At 37.8% G+C, this 25,908-nt stretch overlaps 1 protein-coding gene across 16 annotated transcripts in view; it reads right to left on the bottom strand.

The window, feature by feature from the left end:
- The window catches only part of ABCC9 (ATP binding cassette subfamily C member 9), a 73,798-nt gene that overhangs the window by 40,918 nt on the left and 6,972 nt on the right, over nt 1-25,908 (bottom strand). For 15 of the 16 annotated variants that reach the window (XM_015869338.3, XM_015869381.3, XM_015869372.3 and 12 more), the window contains 12 exons: nt 25,520-25,682; nt 22,727-22,868; nt 22,157-22,278; nt 20,881-21,047; nt 19,861-20,103; nt 13,507-13,701; nt 9,870-10,028; nt 8,356-8,511; nt 5,356-5,490; nt 3,904-4,066; nt 3,277-3,317; nt 2,114-2,256 (listed from right to left, as the gene is read on the bottom strand). In XM_015869338.3, coding sequence (XP_015724824.1) covers nt 2,114-2,256; nt 3,277-3,317; nt 3,904-4,066; nt 5,356-5,490; nt 8,356-8,511; nt 9,870-10,028; nt 13,507-13,701; nt 19,861-20,103; nt 20,881-21,047; nt 22,157-22,278; nt 22,727-22,868; nt 25,520-25,664 — 1,811 coding nt within the window. In that variant the 5' untranslated portion in view covers nt 25,665-25,682. Of the gene's footprint in view, nt 1-2,113; nt 2,257-3,128; nt 3,318-3,903; nt 4,067-5,355; nt 5,491-8,355; nt 8,512-9,869; nt 10,029-13,506; nt 13,702-19,860; nt 20,104-20,880; nt 21,048-22,156; nt 22,279-22,726; nt 22,869-25,519; nt 25,683-25,908 lie in introns of all 16 variants that reach the window. The other variant, XM_085542055.1, reaches the window with a different exon arrangement.

Below are 25,908 nucleotides of genomic sequence, written 5' to 3' on the forward strand. Positions count from 1 at the left end.
ACGTGGTAAAGGACATACAAAAATAATTAAACACTGTACAGGGAACTGGAAATGAAGAGGAGAGCTAAAGTCATGTGATTTCTGCTAGAGCTCTGTGGGAATTATTTCCATCTCAGCAGATTTCTCTCCGCTGTTCTTCTCCCATGTCTACACAAGGGACTTACATAAGTCATTTACTTGCCTACATCCCCTGAAAATGCAAACACAATAGGTGCATCTTGAATACAACTTTGGCATAAACAGCATACTAACAGGACTGAATAATGCACAAAACTGCATAGTCATAGCCAGCTTCAGAGCAACACAGCAACAGTTCTCTCTATCTACTTTCATGGGAAATACAGCACACAGGTTCAATGCATTCTTCATCACAGAAGGACTTGATTCTCCTTCTGTCCCACTTCCTTTAAGTGTGCCCTAAGTATAGGGCTCTATCATCCTAGGAAAGGGATCAATACAAGAAATGACCTGCCATGGTGAAATTATGACACTGCAAAAACTAAAATCAAGGTGCAGGAGAAAGTAGGAGAACATATGACTTTGGATCAACAATTTGAATATTAATCTGAAAATGGGAAAGTAGACCTGTTTCAAGGCCTGTATGTGTATTTTGTGTGAAATTATCAATAGCTGTTCAAGCTATGGAGGCATATAATTATTTTGTCTTTCCATTATAGCTGTTCCTATCTCCTGTTTTGAAAAAGGAAACTTAGATTGTCTAACAACAGTATTTCAGTCTTTCATAAGAATATCTGTGTCAAGAAAGGATTTCTCTTCTAAAGGAAAAGAAACCTCACACTGATCATCACCCTAACAATACATAAACCATTACTTTCTGTTTGAATGAGGACAGATATCCACAAAGGCTTTCATGTTATTGGAACTACTCTTTAAATTGAAACAGAGTTTTGGACCAAAATTTTAGGGCTTAATCACAACACAAATGACCGCATATTTGATTGATGATGGATATTCTTCATTCTTCACTTGAGGATGTGATGTTCATGGGAGAAAGATTACAGGAAAGAAGTTTGTCAAAAGCTGAAGTTTATTTAGGCAAATATGGTATTAAGTAATGTTCTGAGGGATAGCCAGCTGCGATAAGGAAAACGTCAGCACAATTTTGACATCAAGGCTGTGCTAAATGTAGTGCAAAGATTTAGAGGCTAGGATGATTTATAAGGGAGAGTTGGTATTTTCCACTAGTCAGAACTCATTTTCAGAGTAGGGAAAATCTCTCACTTAGTTCTCCTGCTGCTTTGATAAATAACGTTTGTTTATTTTTTTATTTAGTGAGTGAATGTGGTGCTGGTAAATTACAGCTATGAAGCTTGAAGTCCCCCTAATTACTATCCCAAGGAAATATTGGGAAGACCAGTATGATCTTCATGTCATACTAGTGCTTGGCATCTGACATGTTACTGCCAATCAGGTGTCAGACTCTGCCTCTGCTTGGCAGTGTCTACTTCTACATAAATGCCCCATTACCACGACTATTTCCATACAGACCTCTGATGCAATAAGTGAAGGTCTAAAATTTGTCTTACTGCCAATATGGTCCCTTGAGACTAAGTGGTCCACAGCCAGGAAGATGTTTTGTTAAGTTATTTGCAGAAGCAAATGCCTGGCACATACACGCTTCTGATGAAGCAGTGCACTTTATGAGTTCCTTTTTCTTTTTCTTTTTAAAAATCTTTTCCACTTTGTGCCAGCTTCTTTACTGTCCTGCCATGCAGATCTCCTGCACTCAGAGATTAAACTCCCAAATGTCTGCCTTGCCAACTCTCCTCTCCTGCACCACTCTACTGCCATTCAGGAAAAAAAAGAATTTCCTTCATAAGAAAAGTCCTGTAGTGCTGTTTCTCTTGTGTACATAGTCCTTCAGTGCCCAATGTTCCTCCAAACATGCTCCTATCAAAAAGAGTCCATGCTACTGTTAGAAAACGAGAGGCATGGCAATACTGAATTCTCAATGAAAGCACCATGCGTTTAAATCCCCTTCCAGGTGAGCAAGTAGAAAAAACCTTTTCTCTAGCACCTTCCTTGTTGTGCTACTGCATGTAGATATTCAAGAGCTGGAGAAACAATCATAGAGTAAGTTGGGACCACTTACCTTATGATAGCCTTGACTGCAAAACGAACCACAGTGGAAAGCAGAAATAATGGTGTGACCAGGATGTGGAACAACGACAGTGATGCAAAGGCCTGGGCAGGCTGCAGGGGCTTATCATTGGTGTATGCATAAGTCACGAAGGTCTGTCACGTCAGAAGAAAAAGCATGTTATATAAAAACTCTATTGAATAAGACGGGTAAAGAAAGCAAGAAGTTTTGTTTAAATAAGGCCAGTAACTGTGTACCCCTAATGCAATTCCAGAAAATTGAAGGGAAAAGTAACTCCTGTTACAACACAAAAGATTCAAAATTTTGACAGTGATTTCAAGCAACTCAGCATTTAAGAATGAAAAAAAAAAAAAAAACCTCTTAATAAAACTGAAGCATTTAGCTTAGTCAAACCGTTAAGTACTATGAAGTTTTGTGACTGATTTCAGTGCTCTGAGGAAGTGGACAATACAGACAAATCAATAGAAATGTGTTGTGCTTTTTTTCCCCACAGATACAGCACCATAGACACATTTCACTCAATCCTGGTAAATATCACCAGCACAATCTGAGGAACGCCCTCAGAATTCGGTTTATGAAGAATTCTTACTGACCAGCAGGTGGTACTTTTCTAATGTATTAGACTGAGATTTAAACCTGGCCAGAGCACCATCAAAAATTTATTTCACCTTAAACTCCATCGTATGATTTTTTGAATACTGAAATGGTGGCTTGCAGTACATTTTGTTTCAGGAATGATTTTCACTGTTAGCAGGAGAGCAAAGCCAACTTAAAACTCTCAGAAATAGGAGCTTCTAAAAACAGGTCTTCATCCAAATTGATACAATTATGTTGAATTGGTCGTTTCTTTTTTCTTTTCTTTTCTTTTTTTTTTTCTTTTTTTTTTTTTTTCCTGGCAATAAAAGCCTGTATTTCCATTAGTCTTCAGTTTATTTGTTTTATGAACCCAAATCCCAACTGATGAAATACCAGTACACTGGAATGGGCATTTCTAATATAACACTACCTTCCAGCCAGCGGGTGCACTCATCTGCTGGTTTTATGAACAGTAACAATGGTCCTGCAGTGACAGTAGTTTTTTGTTTGTTTGTTTGTTTCTTCTCCTCTCTTTTTCCCTCCCCTTTTTAAAGAAAAGTGAAAAGAAAAATTCTTACTGCAAGAACAGCTGCTATTGGTATGGCTGCGTTCATAAAAACTAGGAATAGAAAAAAAATAAGCATCAGATTACATGACATGTAAAATAGACTTACAGTTAGTCCTATGACGTGAGAAGAATCTGTCTATTTCCAATTCATATACTTAAAATTCCAAAAAGGAAAATCCTTCTGCAGGAAGAAATTGCCTTCCATGACAGAGAGAGATCATAAACGCACAAATGCGTAAGCCAAATAATTATTTTCTTTGTATACTTCAGTGATTTAGGATAAAACATTTTATGTGCATAATTATTATGCTGCAAAACTAAATCACCTGTCAGCTCTTCCTCTGGACAAGAAATACAATTTCTATCAGTCACTTATTTATCTTTGCTGTAATCTAAGCTTCTGATTTTACCTGGAAACTCCTTACTATAAAACAACTTATAATGCCACAATTAAGGTGACAAACAAATTTCTAAAATAATCAGCAAGATATATTGCCAATATTTCTATGCTTTGTATTTGTCACATATTTTGTTCCAAGTACATTTCACATATAAAAAAATGCCATAGGCACAGCTGTGTCTTGCTCTAGCTGAAGTCAGAAGAACCCATTTCTGAGACCTAAGAATAGTTACTTACTGGATAGAGATGTATGAAGTGCAAAGGTTTTGAGACTGGTGAGTTCCTTCATTCTTGTTTCCTCTACGCTCTTACAAAATATGTGCTCCCAGGCATACAGCTTTAATAATTTAATGCCTTTTAGTATTTCATTGGTTTTCTTTAATCTCTCTGTAGAATAGTCCTTCATTTCAAATGAAAACAAGGATAAGTAATTGAAAATGGTTTGTAGTTTTAATGAGAATGCTTTTTTCCCCCCCCCCCCCAATTAATTCTCTCATAAAGTTCATTAAAGAGATAATTTACTTATTTTTTTTTTTGTTGTTTATGAATTTCCACAGGCTTTCAGTTGTCACACTGGGTAAAATAACCAGCAATTATTTCAGGCTCTTTGGAGATATTAAAATACCTATAATCAGAGGGGAAATTAAATGACTCTATTTGAAGAAGAGAAATAAAATATCCAACCCCCTCAAACAGAAGTTGAAACTCAGGGAGGCAGTATAATAGGCCGATGATGTTTGTAGGAATAGATAAATGTGTAATTGTTGATAGAATACTCATTTAGGGATTCATACAGAATGGTCATTAAAATAGGTGAGATGTTTATTCATGTATTTATCTAATCTAGCTAATTGCTTCTCACCAGAAAACAGTGCTCATATGTTTTGGTAAATCATAATCCAAATCATTTTGTGAGCCAGAAATCAGAAAAAAGCAAAAAGATTGAGACTATTTCTGAAAGTGTACTTGTGAGAACTGAAAAGAACTGAAGTGTACTGAGGAGTAAATCTACTTGCCTATTCATTTGCTTACTGAACATTAAGATAACAAAGATCCTTACATATTTGAAGACTAACATATCAAAGGTTGACCAAAAAAGTTCAAAGACCATGAAAATAAGGTTAAATGTGAGATGAAGTATTAGAAAACATTTGTAATTGGTGTTGTAGACAAGATGATAAAAAGTGTATAATAGATATTTATCAAGCAATGTCATCTAAGTTTTAGAGGATGCAAAAGCTTGGAGTGAGAGTGTAGAGTCTCTATCCATTTTAGAGGAGGACTGTACACATTCCTTAATAATGTACTCCCATAATTTATCTGTCATTTGTACTATTCGTTAACATCCCATGACATACAACATTTGAATTCAGTAATAATATCCTTTCATGGAATTGAATTCAGACAAAACCATGCTATTTGGGTGAATATAGACTCTGCAGAGAAGGCAGGTCAAGGCCCGCATACTTTTTTGGATTCTTATCTGACAAACGCTGAGGTACTTTTCTGAGGCAGGAAGGGCTGCTGAGCCATGCAAGGTGAAAGAGGAAGGGAGGGTTGTTGGAATCTAGACATGTTTTGCCTAAGCTTCTGCAGTGAATAGTTACTAGCAACAAGGACAGAATCCAAAACTCCTGATTCCCTGTTCTCCTTTCCAGATCAGAAGAACCACTACAATAAATTACTTACCAGCGTGCTCTTCTGAGCCTCAGCCAGCTTTGTAGCTATGAAGTACTGTATTGGAGCTAACAGTACAATAACAGCAGCACCAACCAAAGCACTCACTCCAAGCAAATTATAAAGTAGGATTACGCCCATTATTATCTATGAAGAAAAAAAAAAAGCATAGAATAAAATGTCCACTTTGATAAACCAGAATGATAACAAATATTATATATGCATATATTTGTTCTTCTAATAAAAAAGCTAAAGATTCACAGGAATCAAGTGAGACTTTATTTCAGGAGTTCACATTTAGAAAGTGAAGTTAACATTGAATTTTAGAAAGAAAATTAACATAGAAATCTTTATTTTTGAACACGAATTTCATGTTTTGTTTTAGTACCTGTTAGTCCTAATTCTGGACAAATATTTCCACAGAACTGAAGCAGCATCAAAAAGGTTAGTTCTTGCCCCAAAGCATGTGATAGAACCACTGGCCTCAAGTCTTATTTACACTAGATCTCCTTACATCACTCTGGAAGCATTCAAAGATCTTGGAACTCTCATGAATCATTTTTGCCTACTGTCCTCTGGGTCCTCTTCAACTGGAGACAGAGGCATTTCTGAGACAGGCACCAAAGCACAAAGCAAATGTGCGGGGAGTGTCACAAACCTGAGCTTATATTTCAATACTACATAGATCTGTAGGAAAGTAGCAAGATGCTGGCTGAGCCCTGCAAAGAGGGTAGGAACACTTCCCACTGTGGTTTATTTGGGAATGATTTTGGTGCAATTGCCATGATTCTGGTGCCAGAGCTAACACAAGTTCTACAGAATTAAGAAGTTTTGTATAAAGCTCCTCTTCAAGGTACAGAGATATCCTCAGTGAAAACAGGACATTCAGAACTAGATTCCTAATTTGAGTCAGATTTCTCTTTAAGTCTTCTTAGACAGTATCAGAAACAATTATCGGCGGAGTTGGACATTTTGAAAGCATTATTTAGCTTTTCAGGCATCTGCAATGTAAGCTAACGCCCCTAGATGCCTTTTTCTTAGCAAAATAGTACAAGGTTAAAGGTAATTTCTACTTGGGCTTAACTCTCAAGCTCTTACTGTGGGTTTCAGTCTGCAGTGTGTTGTTGTCCTTGATAGCAGGCCATACACAGGTAGATGCACAATGTATTTCCCGAGGTTATTCAGTCCTCAGCAGTCTATGGACAGTTACACTATCATTAATCATGCTGTGCAGATGCAAGTTTGGTATTTGCTATAACCTGTTCTTCCTGATGAGGGAACAGGTTTGACTGTTGCTGTTTCTTGGGACACCCATTGGAACTTATTTCCTTTGCATAAGGCAAGACAGGATAGTCCTGTCATTTTTTTTCCCCAGAGCAGTATGGTTCTAATCCAGCCCTTATTTAATAAGGGTTATTTCCTTAACTTCTTTTTTTCTTTTTCCTTTTCTGTTTTTGTTTGTTTGTTTGTTTGTTTGTTTGTTTTTCACCCCATAGAGCAGAGAGTTGAGCTCATCAGGAGGCAGTATGACACCTTACCACAAAAACAGTATCACTGACATCAGCTTTATAATACTTTGAGAAGGAAATAGTAGCAATTTTCCTTCCATTTCTACTGTTGAAGCAGAGCTGTAAAATAATCATTACAATTAATAGAGCTTAAGTGCAGGAGCCCTGTATAGCCCAGGCCACAGATGTTACTCATCAGGTGCAAATTCATGGGTGAAGCTATACTCATTCTTGAGCAAAGCTGTGGTCAAGCTGTCTCTGTGCTCACTGTCTTGTAATTCCCTGAGGCTGAACTACAGGAACCACTAAAATCAACAGAAACTTTCTCAAACAAACCTGTTAGGTTACTGGTGAGGAAAGCCATTACATGTCTTCAGCAGCTGAGACAGAAACTGTTTATTAAAGAAATAGTAAATGGTGAATTTAGGCTATGTGTATTTAATTTTTCACTAGCTACAGGAAACAGACCACCTGTTCATTTAGAAACACTCCAGTATTATCAGCATTGCTTCCAAATAAACATGGATGTAAAACAGAGCCCTCTTATTATTGACTTATTACTTGAAATAGAATCCTCTGTATTATTTCTAACTTCTGTTACTATGCAAACTTCTTCTTTCTTTTCCTCCATGAATTATTTTTATCACCTAAACCTTACCCAGTCCTATTTGTTTCCATTTGTGGCAGTCATATTGCTGACTATTACAACAGCTTATTAGCACAGCTCCAGGAGTTTCAGCAAGAAGTGTGGCTTCTATCCCTTTTTTAACTTGTTTGGTGTTGGTGGGGTCATGTGTAGGTTAGAACCATTCCATTTCTACCAGAAGCTAAACTTTTGGAGATGCTATAGGTTTCTGGCATTGTGGAAAATAAGTATAGCTCAGGTCCTTAAATGATTTAGACACTTCTGAAGGTTTCCTCTAGGTTAATAACTTTTAGCTTTGTTTCAAACACATCTGCTTTTCCCTCTTTCCTGCCTTGATAAGGACTAGATGTTTGCAGTAACTAAGGTTGTTTAGATTGGAGCTCCTCTGAGCATTTCATGCAGCCCATCAGTCCTTCCATCAGTCATCAGAGCATAATTCAATTGCTTTTTGTTCCTACTGCTAAGCACAGCTACAAGTAGGTGCTGCAAAAGCAATGCTTGGCACTTCAGAGATGCTGCTTCCATACAGCAGAAGAAAATGAAATGACTTGTGTCAGTACGGGAAGACAGAGCAGGGAAAAGACAACAGGTTATCACTCGTAAAGTCACAGATTGTACCCAGGATAGCAAAATCCTAGTCAAAAAATTCTCACTTTACCAGCCCCTAGAAAGATAATCTCCAAGCTCTAGGAGGAGATGATGGGCCACATTTCTGCATGTTAGTCCTCCTCCTGGCAAATGAGTGTAAAGTCCATTGTTAGAGGTTCCCCTTTGGATTAGGTGGTAGTCTCACACATGTATACTCTTTTCTAATGGGCTGGAGGATCCCAACGTTATGTCCTTATTTTGATGCTCTACCTGAACAGGCATAGCCCACAAATTGGGGCACAGGAACAAGAACCACATTAACTGATTTGTTTCTATGGCAACCAAGTTATTGATTTGTCCCAGCGTCATCTCTCCCATGGACAAGTTGGATGTGGAGAGCCTCAGGATCTTATCGTATATCATTGCCTGTGGAGGGAATAAAATGGCATCTATGATAAGGATGTCATTATGAAACAACAGGAGCAGCAGGATGTTTCAAAATGCAGTGTTGGTTATTACTTAGCACAGCCTTTCTCTCACATGAGACAGACAGAGGCAGAAGAAGAAAAAAAAATGAGGGCAGACTTTTAAAACCTCCTAAAGCATTACTGCTTAATGTAGACCCAAAACAGAACAAAATGACAACAAAACGTGAAAATTCAGGAGGCTGAGCAAAGTATTTTTTTAATAAACACTTGGTGAGCCTGGTTTTCTGTGGCGCTGTCAAAGAAATTATTGTTTCCAGTGCAGTAGCTGAACTCATGCAATGAAGTTTTGTACAGAATGGTTTTATATTCCTTCATGTTTCTTTCCTGCACCTGGTCATCTGTTTCCATAAAATATGTCAGAGCACAACAAGGTTTAAAATTAATTGAGTAGCTCCCAGAAATTTAAAGATAAATACTGTGAGATCAGTTGAAGCTGTAATCAAATTTCACAGGTTGTGGCATCAAGGAAGTTTTAGAAAAAAGTTTTGTTCTTTCAGGATCAAGATCAGATCTACAGGATCTATGGGATCCTGTAGAATTCCCATTTTGGCAACTGGGAATCATAAAAATATAAGGAAATGATGAGGTACTGTTTCTTCACCAAGTGCACCCCCTCTATTGAAACAGCTGCATCAATCACAGAGCAAGCATAAAGAGAAGCCTTCACACTGGTATAATATTCTGTGATTAGCTACACCTGGGAAAACATCAGTACCAGCTTCTATTTTGCACAAATTCCTGCTACTGTCTGTGGAGTTTTCTCTGCAGATGTCCTGGCTACAGCCTAAACTGAGCTGGAACTTCTGTCTCTTGTTTATAAACATGACTTCCATAAGGGGTTAATGGATGCTAGTTTTAGACAGTTTGGGGGAAGAATTACAGGGTAAAAGGGCATAAATATTCATAATCACCACTAATGTTTCACAGACAGTACCCCAGTAGAACATTGCTAGGGCAACGATATGGCTGTTGACTGTTACAGTCAGCCAAAGTAACTCATAAGTAAATACAGAACCAAAATAACACTGCTTATCTTCAGACTAACTAACACTATTTGGAAAGATGTGTTTGTAGATGCACAGAGTGAGTGTTAAATTTCTGAGTATCTACTTTTTGGTGAAATGAATTACTGCCATCAGTTTGGCAGTGAAATGGCCATTTCCAGTTTTCTGCATGAAAATATCATGACTATCTTCTCCCAGACTATAGTTGTTAACTGAGTTTTTAGATAAAGGATAAGATAAATGAAAAGATGAAGCAGGAACAGTGGCATATCATGGGAACATCTTTGCTCACCAATAAAGCACCTCGTAGATTGATGCCAGTTTCTGTAGTCACGTAGTAGGAGGCCTGCAGGAATGTCCTCTGCAGGATAAGGGCCAGGAAGAGGAGAACTGCCAAAACGTAAACATTCCTGAGGAATTCCTCTGAGGAGAGATATGAATTTGATGGATCCTTCAAATGAAAAGGAAAAATACTATGACAATGACATAGGATGGATTATCTCTTCTTGAGATGCTAGATACTAGGAAATTCAGTCCTTGCATTAGAATATATAACATTGATGGTATTCTGGGAACGCTGCAGGAATCGTAACTCTCACTGTTCTACATATTGTGTACTTCGATATAAATTAATCTCTCTGCTCATATTCCAGAGATTTAAGAGTGCAACTGTTAGCAATTCTGAAATAGTTTTTCTTAGCAGGAAAGGGACAGTGAGATTGCCATGTCTGTCTTATTCCTTAGATTTTCATTTGAATTCCGATGATTTGGCAGATAGAAATGCAACTTTGCCTGCATATAAAGAAGCTACAAATAAATTATTTTTGTAATGTATGACTGGTTTATTGCATTGATATTGCAACATTGATTATGTTGTATTTGTACATTGTTGGAACAATTCCTTCCAGGAATAGTCTATGATATCTGTGAATTCTGAATAAAAATAAAAGCGTTTCTTCAAGTATTTCCCATGAAATGAGATGTACATGCCTCAATAGGAGAAAAAAAATATTGTTTATATAATATTGTTTTCCTTTTCTAGTTTTTACATTTGCTGTGTTGTTCAGCTTCATTCAGAGAAGGAAATAAATGTATCAAAATACTGCAAGGAAGGCTGTTTCTTTGGCACTTCCTATCCAGCTGGAAGCAGGATATACTGGAATTCTAAAAAGAGGAATTTCTTCTGAAATGCCCAGCCTGATGTTGAGAAGAAAGGTCTAGTAAATCACAGATTCATAGAATCATAGTGTGACCTGCGTTGAAAAGGACCTCAAAGATCATCTAGTTTCAACTGCCCTGCTATGTGCAGTGTTGCCAGCCACCAGACCAGGCTGCCCAGAGCCATATCCAACCTGGCCTTGAACACCACCAGGGATGGGGCATCCACAGCTTCCTTGGGCAGCCTGTTCCAGTGCACCACCACCTAAAAATACTGGGAGGTAATCTGAATGTCTACACTGTCAAAGTCTCATCAAGGTCTCATTCTGGGTTACTCTCACCTGCAAAAGGACTAGAGGCAGGAGAGAGACCCGAGCTTGTAGGCTCACTTTACCACAATAACCTCACCAGGAGAGGGTAAGACTGAGCATTAGGGAAAAATTATCATGAAGATGGTCAAACAGCAAAACAGGCTTCCTAAGGAGATGTTTAATGTTTGCCTGTGTTCATGTGGCATTTGGAAAATGCCATTATTAACATGCTTTAACTTTCAGTTCCATTCCATTCCATTCCATTCCATTCCATTCCATTCCATTCCATTCCATTCTATTCTATTTTGTTCTACTCTGTTCTGTTCCATCCTGTCCTATCATATCCTATCCTACCTTACCCTACCCTACCCTACTCTACCCTACCCTGCCCTACCTTACCCTACCCTACCCTACCCTACCCTACCCTACCCTACCCTACCCTACCCTACCCTACCCTACTCTAACCCATCCCATCCCATCCCATCCCATCATCTTAATCTCATCCTACTCTCCTCCATCTATCAAAGGCAACCAGTGGGTGGGTAGTCTGGATTTGGGATGAACCAAGTGACTGGAAGGCAACTGTGTCCCATCCCTAGTCAGGTATGTCCTGTAATAACCAAGCCATAAAACTTCGAAATCAGTATAAGTAGTCAAATATTTATAAACACTTACTGAGCAAAAATAACTTCAAAAGTGCCAAAGTCTCAAACATCTACATCCTGCTGAAATAACAGGACAGGGTTCCTTCATCAGATAAAGACTCTTGGAAATGAGGGTTGCTTCAGTGAATGATTGGTCAGGTACATGCTTTCTCTTAATGTCCTGTGTCATTTAACTTTTCCATGTGAACATAGCAGGGATAACAATAACAAAGTAACTTTTGTGGCCACCTTTGACAATGTAGATAGAATTACAGGGAATTAAGGGGGAATAACCATAAAATTAAATCAATTTGAATTTGTTGAATCTAGAGAGGATTTAAAGAGAGACTCATAATGGCAAGAACAACCAAGGGAAAGTTTATCAAAATATGCAAATTGAAAGCAAATGTATTCTGAAATGTATCCAAGAGAAATAGTGACTATCTGTCACAAAGCCAGAATGTTGAAGTGCTTTCAAGTTTTCCAATTTATTTTAATCTTCCCTTTAGCCAGTGTAGATTAAAACATTTTAAAATAAAACATTTCAATGAAGAGTGCAAAAGGAAAAGGTGCAAGTTTCCAAATTTGAGATCCAGAAATGAAAATTTTCAAGCAAAACCATCTCGTTTGCTCAACATGAAAAAAAAAAAGATAAACAACAAAATCCTGTTACAAAACAAACCGAAACCCCAAAACTCTATTTCTAAGGCAGAAGGCATACTTTGCTATTTGACTCTGTGGCTCAAATCCAACATGCTGAGGTTCAATGTGACAGAGCTTTATTTGATAAGCTGTGCAATTAAACTCTATTTTGTCAGCAGAAATGGCTGAAAGTCTAAAGCCCAATTCAGAGAATCAGTCAAGAAAATGAATGTTGGAAATAAGCAGCCAAGGAGAAGATGTTTGTACAGTGATGACAGTGACATGCTCTATCTGAAAGGGAAAATTTTATTCCATTACATACCTATCCCCTCATTCAAATACTATTCAAACAAACATTCACTGTATAAAGTGTATGGGTATATTTCCATATCAGAAGAAAGAGAAAAATTTCCTCCCTGTGTCTTATCTAGTGTCATCTAGTAAAATTATTTTGCCTTTGTCTTTTCACTAGTTTTTAACAAATTCTTGTTCTTAGGATAGAAAATGTTTTGTGTCAGATGCTTATTCAGTTGTCTTATAGAGACGACTTCTGCAAATACAAGTCTCAGTGAAGAGCGAAACGCGATGTCAACTAGCATCTTCTGTGCAAGTAGTTCATTGAATAATCAACTTCTTTCATGCCCAATGCATTTCAACTCAGCATCAGGCAGTGTAATTGATCACAGAGAGCGACTACTCTCAGATCCTAGTGGAAAACAGGTTACAACAGGCTCAAACTTGTCAATGAATGACAAATGGATAGAGGGACAGAAATCAGGCAGAACCCACAGACTCCTCTTTTCTGGATTCATCACTGGGGAGCTACCAGCAGATGTCCTGAATGAAATGAGGAGGCACAGCTGAATAGCTTCATAAAAGCTGTTACTTCCCCCTAGAAGTTCAGAACTGACTCCATGAAGAGCCAGCTCTTCCAGCTGGGGGGAAGACTGCCTTGTCTCTGTTGCACTACTTGTGTTGCATTTGTGATGAAGACTTAAGTCCGCTACTTAGGTCTTTCACTTGGTGGTCTCTAACAACAACAACAAAAAAATTTACTTGAAAGTTATAACGAAACATTACAATGATGATATTTGTGCACACACAGTATTAAACACTTGATATGAATCAAGAACAAATGCTAGAAAAAAATCCTTAAATAATTTTATAAAGTTACCTTTTCTGTTGTATTTGTGTTATGGGTTGTATTCTGGAAGCCCTGAACAATGCCAGAAATGCACAAAGGCCCAGCAAAACCCAGCAAGTCAGCCAAGTAACGGAAGGTGCTGCTAAGAAGAATCGGTCGTCCAAAGGCACTGTACATTGCCAACCATATCGAGGGACTTCGATTGGGCTGATCTGCTACTTTTTTCTGGAATACAGAGAAACAGGTTGATAATGCATCAACAAGAGGCTTCCCTGGCAATATATGACAACTTCCGTTTCATTGCTGTCTGAATTCCCAAATGGTTCCTGTAGGTTTGTAAAGGCAGAGAAAGTAGCAAATGTGATATTGGTATCGGTAGATTTCAGACACCCTTCACAGCAAATTCAGATTCTACCTCCTCTTGGTAACTGTGGTTCCTCCCCTCTAAATCCTAACACTTTTCTGAACCCAAGAACATGAATACGGGTTAAAGATACTGGCATGTATATGTTGCTCTTTGTCACATGCATTCTCCAGAAAGGGGAGACATTTTCTTGACCTTTCGAGACCTTACTCCTATGGATAATCTTTACTTTCACAGCTGGTGTGAAACCACTTGATTCAGTAAAGCTTTCTGATATGAGAAAGGGATTGAAGGAAAAATCATGGAGAGATAGCTACGAGAATATAGTTTAATTTAATTTATCTGGATTTTTCTCTCTGGCATGCCTTCTAGAAAGACACACTTCTGCTTATAGCTAATTATTGGGCACAAGAGCGTAAAAGTAATGAATTATACTGGGAGGTGAGATTAAATCATCTAATGGTCCTTTTGAGCCTTTGGTTCTGTGAATCTGTGCATTATCTTCACTCATGTACTGAAGTACCAACCAGTGGATATCTCTGAGCTCGGTCTGAGGGGTGCTGGTTTTGTCAAGGTCTTTTTAATCTAAAGAAGAAAGAGTTTTACTTAACAGATCCAATGTCTGCAGAGTGGTTTCCTGTGCCTCAGGCAACAGCTTTTGACACTGTAAAAAATCATCTGTCATTTTTCAAGTAGCGCAGATGCCTGCAAGTTGTAACTGAAGCCAAGCCCTCTTGAGTGTTCACAGAGACATTTTAAGTACAGCTCAGTAATAACAAGCCTCTGGCCCGGCAAGTTATCCAACAAAAGGCAAGCATGTATGTGCCCTGCCTGGCTACTCTCTGTCATGTTTTCTCCTTTCACACTTTTTCCTTTTATGACAGTTAAACAGTGAGGTAGAATATGCACATGGTGCCAAAAATGTACAGATATGTGTGAAGGCCAGATAACTGCTTCCTGGCTTCTAGAGATTAGATCAGGCTGGTCTTAACCAATGACAAGAAGCACTGTATAGGGAAATAGTCAGCACAGGGACAAATCAAGCTAACAGGTTGCTTTCAAGTTCATCACTTTGAGAGGGTATTAGATGTGTTCTGCCCTATAGCGTGCCAATGTTCCTCCTGCTGCTGGGGCCAACACTGATCACACTGGTAGGTGCTGGTTTCCCGTGCATACAGGCACTCCTGAGCATCCCTCCAGCTGGTTGCAGAAGTCTCTAACCAAATGTGGCACAGTGTCACCCCATCTGAATTAATATGTCTAAAACAGTTCAGATGGATCTCTTCCATAAAAGGAGCTGTATCTCTCTACCACTTATAAGAAAGAAGGTTGGCTCAGATGAGGACATCTATGCTGCAATCAGCAAAACTTATGTGAGATAAATGCTACCAAAAATTCTTGGTTCTACATTTGCCTAAATGCATTTAAAACAGCTATGGGCTATAAGACATCCAACAGAATTTCAAAAATTAACATAATCATGAAATTACTTCTGATTTGGAGAAGTAGTAAAAGACTCTTATGTGATTTTCCCAGACAAAACAGTCTGAATTTATTGCCTAATGGGACTGAACTGCTTTAAAGGGTCTACTGTCATCTGCCTCCAATACAAGATCAGCATTTTAACAGTTTGATAGGAGCTGAGCTAAATTACTTGGAAAATACATCTGTTATCTTCTAGAAACAATAGCATACACTGTCTTGGGTATTTAATCAATGGTAAATTTGGTAAATGATAATGGCAAATTCTTATTTCTTTATTAAGCTTATGCTATTTCAATAGCCATTTTCACCACTGTTATAAATTTCATGTACTTGTCATCACTGCATAAAATGTATTTACTCTTCATTAGAATACTACTAATAAAATTAGCATTCTAAGAGTCAGTGGAATTGTTATTCTCCTTCCTGTTCAATCTAGATGTATTAAAGACAAAAAAAAAAAATAAAAAAATCTTAAACTTATTTTCTTTCCTTGATGTGTTGACACATCTGTGAAGACATTCCATAAGCCTTCAAATAATTTTCTTTAAAAAAAAGATAGTTGTTATTAACAGGAGGATAGAAACAGGAGGATAGAGATTTGAATTCTCTGAGTGGGTTTTTGGGCTATTAATTTCTATTGCTTAACACGGTTTCTTCTTTGCTTAATCAGGAATTTAACATAGCTGAAGTACCTAAAGTGAAGAGTGGAGAAAGAAGACTGGATTTTTTTTTCCCAACAATGATAAATTTTGCAGAATTTTCCTCTAGTGGGCTTGCAGTGTACTGTGTTATGTGCTGCAAATCTGGGATATACAACACATGTGTTAATATGCAGTTTGAAACATCTAGACTGCTTGAAGAGAAACCCAAAAATAACCATGTAGTGACAACAGAAATCAAGTTTTTTTAATCAGGATTAGGACAGGTACTACCCATGTGTAATACTTTGATTCAAAACTTTGGCGGTAGGAATTTACTTTCATACCACCAAGGACTTCTTTACCTTCTTAATCTTATTAAAAAATCCTTCATCTTGTCCAAAATGTCCTTTAGTTTATTGGGAACTGTGAACGTGTGTTAAAGAGAATGTATGGATTTAAGGTCGTGGGTGCTACCCCATGTTTATGACATGCACAACAGCTTACTCTGCAAAAGCAACCTCCCTGTCCACAGTTAGAATTTATACAGAGCACTTAGAAAGATGAGACAAAAAAATGCTGTAAGATGAGGCGTTTCAATTTCTATGGCAGATTATCTAGAAAAGAAAAGAAATGCAGTATGTTCATCTTTTATTGTATTTCTGATGGCAGAATAAATGAGAAGGAAAGCCAACTGCAGTGTGTATTTTTGTCAATAAGTTGTTTATGAAAAACCTCAAACAGCATATTTGAGTAAGCTAGATTACCGAGAGAACGTTTTAGCACTCATTTTATAGTACCTTTTAATCTGAAAGGACATATATGATGCTGTCTTACAATACGTTGTGTACGTTGCCAGGCACAAACTACTCACAAAACCAGTAACAAATGATGTGCCTTACTGTAGAAGCTGGAATGCCTTCTGCTGTAGCAACTATCAGATTAATAGCCAATTAGAATGTTGATCTCCAGTTATTTACCCTTCAATATGCTGCTTTACATTATGTTATATTAAAACAAAATTATTGATTGCTGACTTTAAGATTCTATAAACAATAATTCAGCCTGAAAATGCTTTGAAAAAAGATTTCAAAAATATCCTACTGCCAGCAAAGGAAAGAAGAAAAGGTTCCTCTTGGTGATCAGTCCCTGTGTTTGGGACACGGGTAAGGACAAACAGTGATTTTGGTAAACGGTCATCAAAATTTAACCTGAATCCTCTGTTCCATTTTATTTTATTTTATTTTATTTTTGGTAGAGTACTTGATTTCAATTTTCATTTCAGGCAGAATTAGGAAAAAAACTTAAAAGCCACACACTTTGTGTCAACTGTCTCAACAACATTTTACAATACAGAACATTCATGTTCATGTTCAGTGTCTTCTATCAAGGTGTGATAAAAGGGGACTGGAAAGGAGCAACAGCCTTCATCCCACATGGCCAAGGAGTGCAGCTGAGATAAGCTCTCTGAAGGCGCAGGCAGGAGTAAACCAACTTAAGCCAGCAGATCTGGGGGGCTCCCTGCCCCAGCTGTGGAAGATCAGCATAAAATATACCCTGGCAACAGAAACAGTGACAAAGGATCTCTTCCAGACTGCAGTCACGCTTCAGCCTGAAGAATTTAACTAATTCTGTGGCTGTTTTCTAGCCCAGCCATGCACAAAACCAATGCATTAGTTTTAGTCTTTCTGTTTACTTCAACATTATCAGTAAAATATCCATTTATTTTAGGATTATCAGCTGTTTTAGAATATTATCACAAATAGAGGCTATGATAATCTTGAGAGATTATGCAGGTTAACAGGAATAAAAGAAATCTGATCTCAGCCAATTTTTGCAAATGTAGGTGCGTGTTACCATGGGTAAAATACTGCAAGTACTCATATATGCATGACATGCACTGATGGAAGCTAAACAGTGAATGTACATGAACAACAACAGAGTTAACTTGCCTTTTGGCATATGAGATACATATTTTTGCAGGCACATGCTGTATCTGCAGATATAAATGAGATACAGACAAGTGTTTGTACTCAATCACGCACACTTGTCATTAGGAAAGGCACAGAGCCTCTAGTTCTAAGGGGCATGTAGGTACCTAAGCCTCACTGGTCTCTTTAAGTAAGATAAGGTCACCAGATGCTTCTTTGAAGATCTGGCCTAAGAGATGTATTTCTCCTTTGGTGTGAAAAGCTCGATTCCAATGACTCGGTAGATTTCTGCTTTAAGGGTCTTGGACTCTCTAATAATGTATACATTGGTTGTGAAAGGCATGCAAAGCAGCCTCAGTCTATTTAAAATATAAAGACTTGCATTCATTAGTGCTTCATTTCAGAAGGCATGGAAAAGAGTCTGCACCTCCACCAGCTACCAAGGTAGAAAGAGCTGCTCTTGCCATACTCCCCTTGTGTTGCTATTCTGAACTGTTTACTGCTTGGAAATAAGTTTACCTGGTGTGTACAAGAAAGGGATTTACATGCCTTCATCTTATGTGCTATATTTCCAAAGTGGCTTCTGACTGCCCATATCCTTCCTGTTTATGCTCGAGAACTGACAAGTATGCACAAATCAGGGAGACAGGCTCCACAAATGAAATTCCACAGTTTTGCCTAAATACATGCAGAACTTTCTCTGGAAACATCTCCACTGAGTCAGTAGGTAAACAAAAGCCAGCTTTGTTTTTCTTACTGTGTCTGGCTAGGATGGAGTTCATTTCCTCACAGCAGCTTGCATGCTGCTGTCTTTTGGATCTGCAACTAGAGCTGGCTGGTAAGACACCAAGCTGTTGCTGAGCCATGTTTGCATCCCACCAAGGATTCCCCTTTTCCTACTATAACCAGTGAGGAGGCTAGGGGTGCTCAAGACCTTGAGAAGGAGACATAGCAAGGACAGATGACCCCAATTGACCAAAGGGGTATCCCATGCCATTTCATGTTGTGCTTGATAATAAAAGCTCAGGCAAAGCAAGAGAAAGGAGGAATATTTGTCATTATGGTGTTTGTCTTCCCAAGTAACTTTCACACGTGCTGAGGCTGTGCTTATCAGAAAGTAGCTAAACATCTGCCTGCTGGTGGGAAGTAGCAATGAATTCTGTACTGTTTTTCTTGCACGCACAACACTGGTTCAGTTCGTAAGTTGCCTTTAGTTTGACTCACCAGTTTTTAGCTTGTGCTCTTGTACTTCTCTCTCCTGTTCCACCAAGAGAAGAGTGGGCAAGAAGCTGTGTGAGTGCTTGGCTGTTCCCTGAGGCTAATCCACCTGCTTCTCTTGGTATGTGTTTTTGAAATGAGGGTAGAATTACTGGAAAGAAAATTACTGTAACACTTGCCTATGCCCAAAGATTTCCTTGTTCAAACACCATTCTGTCTAAAGCAGGAAGGATTTGCTTCCCATCCAACATGCATCTCAGAGGAAACACAACTGAGCCCTTACCTAATATGGACATGTTTTTTTTTATGAGTTTGTACACTCCTGCAAATGCAAAGGACAAGAATGACTTTAATGTGTAATATTTATAAGACAGGACTTCTGAAGAAAAAGTGGAGATGTTTCCAGTTGAAACTATGGGAAAGTAGGATGTTTTCTAATTTAAGATGTTGTCATGAATATCTAAGATTTAAACAAAGCTTTCATTTTTATAATGAAATCTAGCAAGCGACCATTCTGTTATGGTTTTGGTTTCCAGTTGCTCTCAATTTGGCAACTCTTCCCTGCTGTAAATTCACTTAAAACCAAACAGTAACTGTTGCATTGGAACTTCCTATGACAAATTTCACCTTGGGACAAACAGTCCTAAGTGAAAAATTCCTAAAACTAGGATTTCATCAAAGCTGAAGAAATTCAAAGTGACACCACAGTTTTTAGGGCCAAAATAGTGGCACAGACATCTTTGCTTACCTTTTGTTCCTCGTATGCTTCTTTGAGACAAACATAATTTGTCAGCGCTCTCATTGCAATTGGAAGCTTCCCAATTGCCTTCAGGTCCACAGGTTTCTTGTGAGCAGATATAATAAGTGTGTTCATCCACCAGTAAGTCGCCTTTGAGAGCAAATTGACAAATGGCTGAAGAAACCTCACCCCAAGATCTTGTAGATCCTCTGGTGGCTTCACCTTCTGAGGGTTCATGAAAAATACGTACCTCTGGAAGGAAGAAAATGGAGAGCACGTTCTCAGAAAATATATTATTACAGGAAATTCTAAGTATGTATAATAATATAATGGAAGCATTAAATTTGTGTTCATAGATAATAATACACTGAATTTAGGTATGAATTTGATTTTAAACATGAGTCTTTCCATTCTGATAATGTAAATGTTAAGAAATTAACAACTGTGGGATGTGGGCACAGCTCTTTAACATCCCAGTACCACCTATCTCTGAATAACAACAACAAAGAATTGTTGGGATATGTTCTTATTTGCAAGGGGCAAAATATATGCTTGCTTACACCTTCACTACATATATAGTTTATCTGTGTTAACATAGAGTATAGATTACACAGTTTCACACTCATACCTATAGATGCAAAATACACGTGTATATCTGTCTGTCTGTCACTGTCTGTATGTATACACATGTGTATGCACACATACATACCCAGACAAGGGCCTAAACTGAGCATTCATATTTTAAAGAGATGCCATGTCTATAGAATTCATAGTATCATAGAATCATAGAATTGCTCAGATAAAGGTCCTAAAGATCATCAAGTCCAACCACAACCTAACTATACTACCCTAACTCTGACAATCCACCTCTAAATCACGACCCTGACCACTGCATCCATTAACTAGACATTCATAGTGACACCAAACTTGGACCAAAACTAGATGAGAGACAGTTACTGGGGCTAATGGCATTTTCACCTCCCAGAAACTGCAGATATTTATTCAGATATGGATCAAGAAACCACATACCCTAACTCGAATGACATTGATCTCCACAGCCATTAGCAGCCCATAGAGAATCACCATAATTCCAGTGATGCAGAAACGCAGCTGAGAAAAAGGCACACCGTCCTGGCAGTATCTGACAAGCTTGATAGTTTTGGTGACAAAGGCCATTATCCAATAAAGAAAGAGAGCTGTAAAACAGATGCAAATGCATATTTCAGCTATGTTAACACTGCAGAAGTTGCAGCTCTCTCAAACAGAAATATTTCATAGCTTAGTTCAATGCAAACATGGCAGTCCTCTATATCACAGACCTGCAGAATGGCCCAGGCTGATGTCAGACAGCCAGGAATACAAAATGGAGAGATTTGCTTTGCACTTTCTTTTTCCAAGTCATTGTTTTCTTTCCTGAGTTACCACCTTTCAAAAAGATCCACGACTGTAGAGCTTCGCACAATTACAAAAGTCCATTGAAGATAACCTGATGGGAAACTTTGCTTCTAAAATGAAGTAAAAGTCACTTCACATGACAAATATCATATTGCCTCTTTGAGAAAGTAGGATTCATCACAGGTGTGCATTTGGAAACATGATTATTTTAAAGAATTTGTGTAGTTTAATTACATCCTGCACTCTGGTTTGTATGACTGGTTCAGGCTGTTGAGTCATAGGTAATTGGTAAAAAATATACATGGCAGTATATTCCCATGAAACATTACTCTGCAGAGCCTGGTCAAATTCTTCTGACCATTTCCTCATCTGAGATGAATACCAGGTAGCTATGCTTCTTGAAGATAAACCTTCCTTATCCTCCACACTCCCACACGTTTGGAAAAAGTAAGTGGTGGTATTAATCATTAGACCAGATGTTGGAATCTACTGCAAAGGACGTTGAGGAAAAAAAAAAAAAAAAGCAGCAATCTTCACACGATGTCTTCTGAACAGATCCCTGTTTCAAAAGGCCTTACAAAATAGCCATTTTGAATGAATACAAGTCTTGGACATAAAATAATGAGCAGTGATAAAAAACAAACAAACACAAGATGACCACAAAGCTCGTGCTAGAAACACAATAGGCTCACTGTGTTTTCCCTTCTGAGATAATTTTAAAAAGCAGTTTTCAATGTATATCTAATAAAATGCAATATAACTCCTACAAAAATACAAGTTCTATGAGCAGAAAATTACTCCTCTCCCTTTTAATGTTCTCCTGCATTTCATTATCCTTTTCAATCTAAGCAAGGTGACTTTGGCAAAAGTACTGTTTTTTGTAAGAGTACATAATCAGACTTGGACTTACCCAAGAGTAACTTTGGAAAGTTAGATGTTTCAATGTTATGGTAATAGACTATGGATACAGTGGCAGCCACAAATCCCATTATAGCTGGTAGGAAGAGATGGAGATGTCGAGATTTCATTTGTCTGAAATTAAATAAGGCATAAATTAGTGACTTTGGTTACATTGTAACACCACTGTTACATTCATAGGTGTTCTGCTAATGTAACTAAGATGACAAATATGACTTTCCCAATGACACAAAGGTGGGTTTTTTTCTGAGTCTGTGCATTAACTTCTGTCAATATTTACTAGCTGTTGTATATTGACTGGAGAATAACGATGTGCTAAGAACAATCAGTTCTTATTATATAAGAATATATTATTATATAATATTCTTATTATATAAGAACAATCAGTTCTCAATAAATTTAGAGTTCTGAAATGGTGTTCCATCCTTTTTTGGGCAAAAAGGAAAAAAGAAAAAAGAAAGAACAGAAGCTCTCTACATCTAACTAGCAAGCATATCACATGATAACGGAGTACACTGACAAATTAAGTTATCTTGGCTATGCACCTGTTACTGTCACTTACGTATCAGAAACTATGCCCTCTGCTATTTCACACACGTGTACGAACAGGAGAGTGAATGTCAGAATCCACCGCAGATTGTGCCCAGGAAAGTGCAGCCATGTATTGTGGTGAATCTGGACTTTGGAGCTTTGGCTTCCCCAGCCTGGAAAATAATAGTATTAAAGGAGGAAGGTTATCATACAGTCAGCCAGGGATATTCTCAGCCATAGGTTATGGTTCATAGCCTAGAATTAGCACAGAATAGCTATGAGACCATGGAGAGAGGCTGTTGTTACTACCTGGACATGATCCACAATTGTCTGAAAGCCCTTAATAATTTAGATCAAACTTTGTAGACAACAGGACAAAAGAATTCCTAACACAGAAATCAGAGGGAAGAGGTCCCCAGTCAAGAACAAAGATGAGAAAGACAATAAAAACCTCTCAGTCTCACCCTATCTCACACAATAGAGGCTGGCATGGAAGGTTCAGGTTGGGCATTAGGAAAAATTTCTTCTCAGAAAGAATGGTGAGGCAATGGAACAGGCTGCTCAGGGAGGTGGTGGGGTCACTGTCCCTGGGGATATTCAAGAGGATGTGGCACTAGGGGACACAGTTAATGGGCATGGTTGGAATGGATTTATGGTTGGGCTGGATGATCATAGAGATCTTTTCCAAACTGATTAATTCTACAATTGTACAACTGAAATGATGGTGTTTTCATAATTTTTTTTTTTTTCCCCAGTAGATCATCAGAATTCAGTTGGTTTAATCAATGAATTAATTTTGAAGTTTATTTCAGATTCATCACCACAAATATCAACTAACCACTTCAGACAAGATTGTCTCTGAAGCCAGCACCCTGATGACAAGCAGAACTCCAAGAACCTGATAGATGTATTAGTGTTGGGAAGAGCTTAGGGCTGGGGAAAGGTTACCCTGTCAAGGGCTGTCCTGCATGTTGCTCTGGAAGGCAACTTGTCTTCTGCCCCTTTCCCATCCTGGTATAGGTCTGTCCTGAACCACTTAGTCTAAATGATTTGGCCCATACGTATCCCTCTTACTGTAAGCCAAATTCTGGAGCTCACTGGTGAACTTACTGAAGCATGGAGATGAACCCAAAAATAGCTAATTTAGGGAATTAAAGAAACAAAACAAAACAAAACAAGTCCAAAAATTTATTTAGGATACTGAGCATCACTATTTCAGTAACTGCATGGTTGAACTTAAAATTCAGGATGTGATTTTGTTACACAAAGATCACAGAATCCTAGAATGATTTGGATTGGAAGAGACCATAAAGATCACCTGGTTCCAAATCCCCTCCCTTAGGAGAAAGACAATGTCTCCTAATGCCTACAGTCTCATCAGGAGAGTCAGAAACATAAACAAGATTTCATGCTTCTTAGTCCATGGAAATAATTAGACTATCACCATAGTATAAAATAGAAAAAAATAACTGTATACATAAACACATTCCATATAATTTAAGATACCATGATTTTTTCCTATAGCTGATAGAAAATAGAGTGCATTCTTAGTGGCCATGACACTACTTCAAACTTAGTTGGGTAATATCTGCAGAAATATTGAAAGAACTTGTTACAAGTTGATAACATGGAATGATGGTCTACCTGCAGACCTTGCATTAACATACTGTAATTTGACTCATAGTTTATCTCAAAGAAAGAAAGACCCAGCACTGCTAAAAGGATTTCTGTTGGAGAGAGCGTGGGTTACTTTTTTTGTTATTTTGTTTTTCCGTCTTCTATTAAGAAATGTTCATTGTTCCGCTGTTTAATTATTTAGTTAGCTTGCAGTCACAGGATCTTATTTTTGATTTCTAGTTACTCAGTGTCTCATTCCCACAGGTTCCTGTCACTTGTTATTAAATCATTTCGGATTCTTTTTGTGCAATGGAACTCCTTAAATCTCTAGTTCAAATACAGTCACAAACTAAAACCTTCCACGTGGAAGATATATATTATTCCGTCAATGCATAACACCATGAAATTAACACGGAAGAAGTAACATGTCATTTCTTATGCTGTTGTCAGGAAAATAATGAATTTTTATTACATTATTGCTCTTTAAACAGATATTCAAATGTCTTTATGTACTATGATAACTTAGAGTGGCATTGTTTGACAGCTCAGGAAAAATATTAAGCTGTATTTATTTCATCACTGCATATATGCAGGATAAAGAGACAACAGTGGAGAAAAAAATTAATTAGAGTCTTAGTTTAAACACGGCTTTTTACAAGAGTATATAAACTTGAGCTCTTACAATGCCTTAAATTATTTGAGAGAGATTTATCTTTTCTTATTTTCATTCCCATGGATAAAGATCATCTCCTTTGCTCTCCTTTTGTTAGCAAATGTTGGCAAAAGAAAGTATTCCTACTTCTCCTAGCCTTAGATCCAAGACATTCTCTGAAATCTGCATAACTTCAAGGGAATTCCAACTCACTGCAATAAGTCTTCTAGCATGCAATAATAGCAAAGATTGCAAGCTGCTAATTTCAAATTTGAAGAAAGCTTTCCCAGAAAGAAGTTTCAAAGCATTTGGAACTGATTTCTCTAGTTCCCATTGATCTTCCCATGTTGTTTACTTCAGATTTGTATCTAAAATTCCCACTATTTCAAGTGGGTTTATTTCAGGTCCTCTGTGTTAAGCCATTCTTTCTTAAGAGAAGTAAATACAAAGCACCTAATAGTTTACACCACAGCCCAAACACACACATACACGTGGCTGAGTTTAAATACATGCTCAAGTGCACGTAGGATTGCATGGCTCCAATTAATAACTCACCAATGAACAAAATTGGAAAGGTGATAAAAAGCAAGAAGACATGAGGAACCAAGTTGAGGGCATCCACAAAGCAGACATTTCTAAGGACACCAGCAGTGATGTTGTATGCTGAAGCATTGTCATTACCACAAAATGCGAGCCTCATTGCTTCCAGAAGGTCTGCCTATTACAAAAAGAAAAAAAAAAAAACAAACAGAGAATATAAGAGATGTGTTGAAGTACAAGCTGACTCCCAAGAGTGCTAGCATTTCTTTTAGCCTGACATGAAATTAATAAAATAAAGAGATGGACGTGGAGCACACTGAACATCTGACAGAGGATAATGTGGTTGTGTTTTGAAATTGTTTTGTGACCTGATCATGTATAAATGTACAAGAATGAAGGCTGTG

This window comes from Coturnix japonica, chromosome 1, assembly GCF_054131305.1.
Source record: "Coturnix japonica strain WE chromosome 1, WE-NBRP24, whole genome shotgun sequence".
Taxonomy (NCBI): Eukaryota; Metazoa; Chordata; class Aves; order Galliformes; family Phasianidae; genus Coturnix; species Coturnix japonica.